This window comes from Rhincodon typus, chromosome 9 (assembly GCF_021869965.1).
Source record: "Rhincodon typus isolate 14 chromosome 9, sRhiTyp1.1, whole genome shotgun sequence".
In the NCBI taxonomy this organism is placed as follows: Eukaryota; Metazoa; Chordata; class Chondrichthyes; order Orectolobiformes; family Rhincodontidae; genus Rhincodon; species Rhincodon typus.
Genome location: NC_063340.1, coordinates 21,009,993 through 21,010,858, shown reverse-complemented (window position 1 = coordinate 21,010,858; position 866 = coordinate 21,009,993). Strand labels below are relative to the sequence as shown.

At 40.9% G+C, this 866-nt stretch overlaps 1 protein-coding gene across 2 annotated transcripts in view; it reads left to right on the top strand.

Moving 5' to 3' along the window:
- Positions 1-66: 66 nt before the first annotated feature.
- The window catches only part of snx5 (sorting nexin 5), a 54,871-nt gene continuing 54,071 nt past the window's right edge, over positions 67-866 (top strand). For both annotated transcript variants that reach the window (XM_048600813.1, XM_020517725.2), the window contains exons 1-2: positions 67-137; positions 220-268. In XM_048600813.1, coding sequence (XP_048456770.1) covers positions 230-268 — 39 coding nt within the window. In that variant the 5' untranslated portion in view covers positions 67-137; positions 220-229. The remainder of the gene's footprint in view (positions 138-219; positions 269-866) is intronic.

Below are 866 nucleotides of genomic sequence, written 5' to 3'. Positions count from 1 at the left end.
CCCGCCCCCTCCTGGTGTTGACGGACATTGCTCTAGACCAATGAAGTCTCGAAATTATACGAGGGGGCGGAAAGCCGCTTCACCATTAGGAAGGCAGCAAAGGCGGGGCTGTCGAGTTGACAAGAGTGTAGCTGCTGGTGGGATTGAGTTTTCAGACACGGGTTATTAAGGGGTGGAAAGTTTGTCGCCTGTTTCAGCATTTAATGTTTTCTTTTGCAGGAGGGGAGCAATGTCGGACAACCCTGTTAACCTGGGTGAGGGTAATAAGGTATGTGAGGTGTGGTTTGGGCAACAGTCACTTGGCTGTTTCCTGTTGTTCATAAACAAATATCTTCAAGGCTTCTACTGGAATTTTGGGGATTTGATGTAATTTGCTCTTAGTCCCGAATGGTTAAAGTCTAAATGTGGTACAATTGTATGTCTTTGTGTATAGGCCGTGATAGTTTTAATGAAGAGTTACTGTTATTGCACTTCTACTTTTGTCTGTAGATCTGTTTCAATTAAAAAAAAACTGGCTGGTAACAATCTTTGTAGTTACGATATGTTTAAAAGTATTTTTTATTGATTTTTTTTGTTTGTTTTTAACAAACACCTATTTCAAATTCATGTTTGAATTTTTTTACCCCATTGCCCTGCAGCTTTACTTCTTGGCTTTACTTTCTGCCTGTTTGCCACATCCTTTTTTTTCCCCCCCATTCAAAATAGAACTGTTATCCTATGTTGCAACAGTGACTCGATTTTTTTGAAAAGCACTGTATGTGGTTGCAAAGGGCTTTTGGATGTGCTGAGTTTCTGAAAAAAAGACTTTTTTGTGTGTCATTACACAGTGTGGAGCTGGAGGAACACAGCAGGCCAGGCAGCATCAA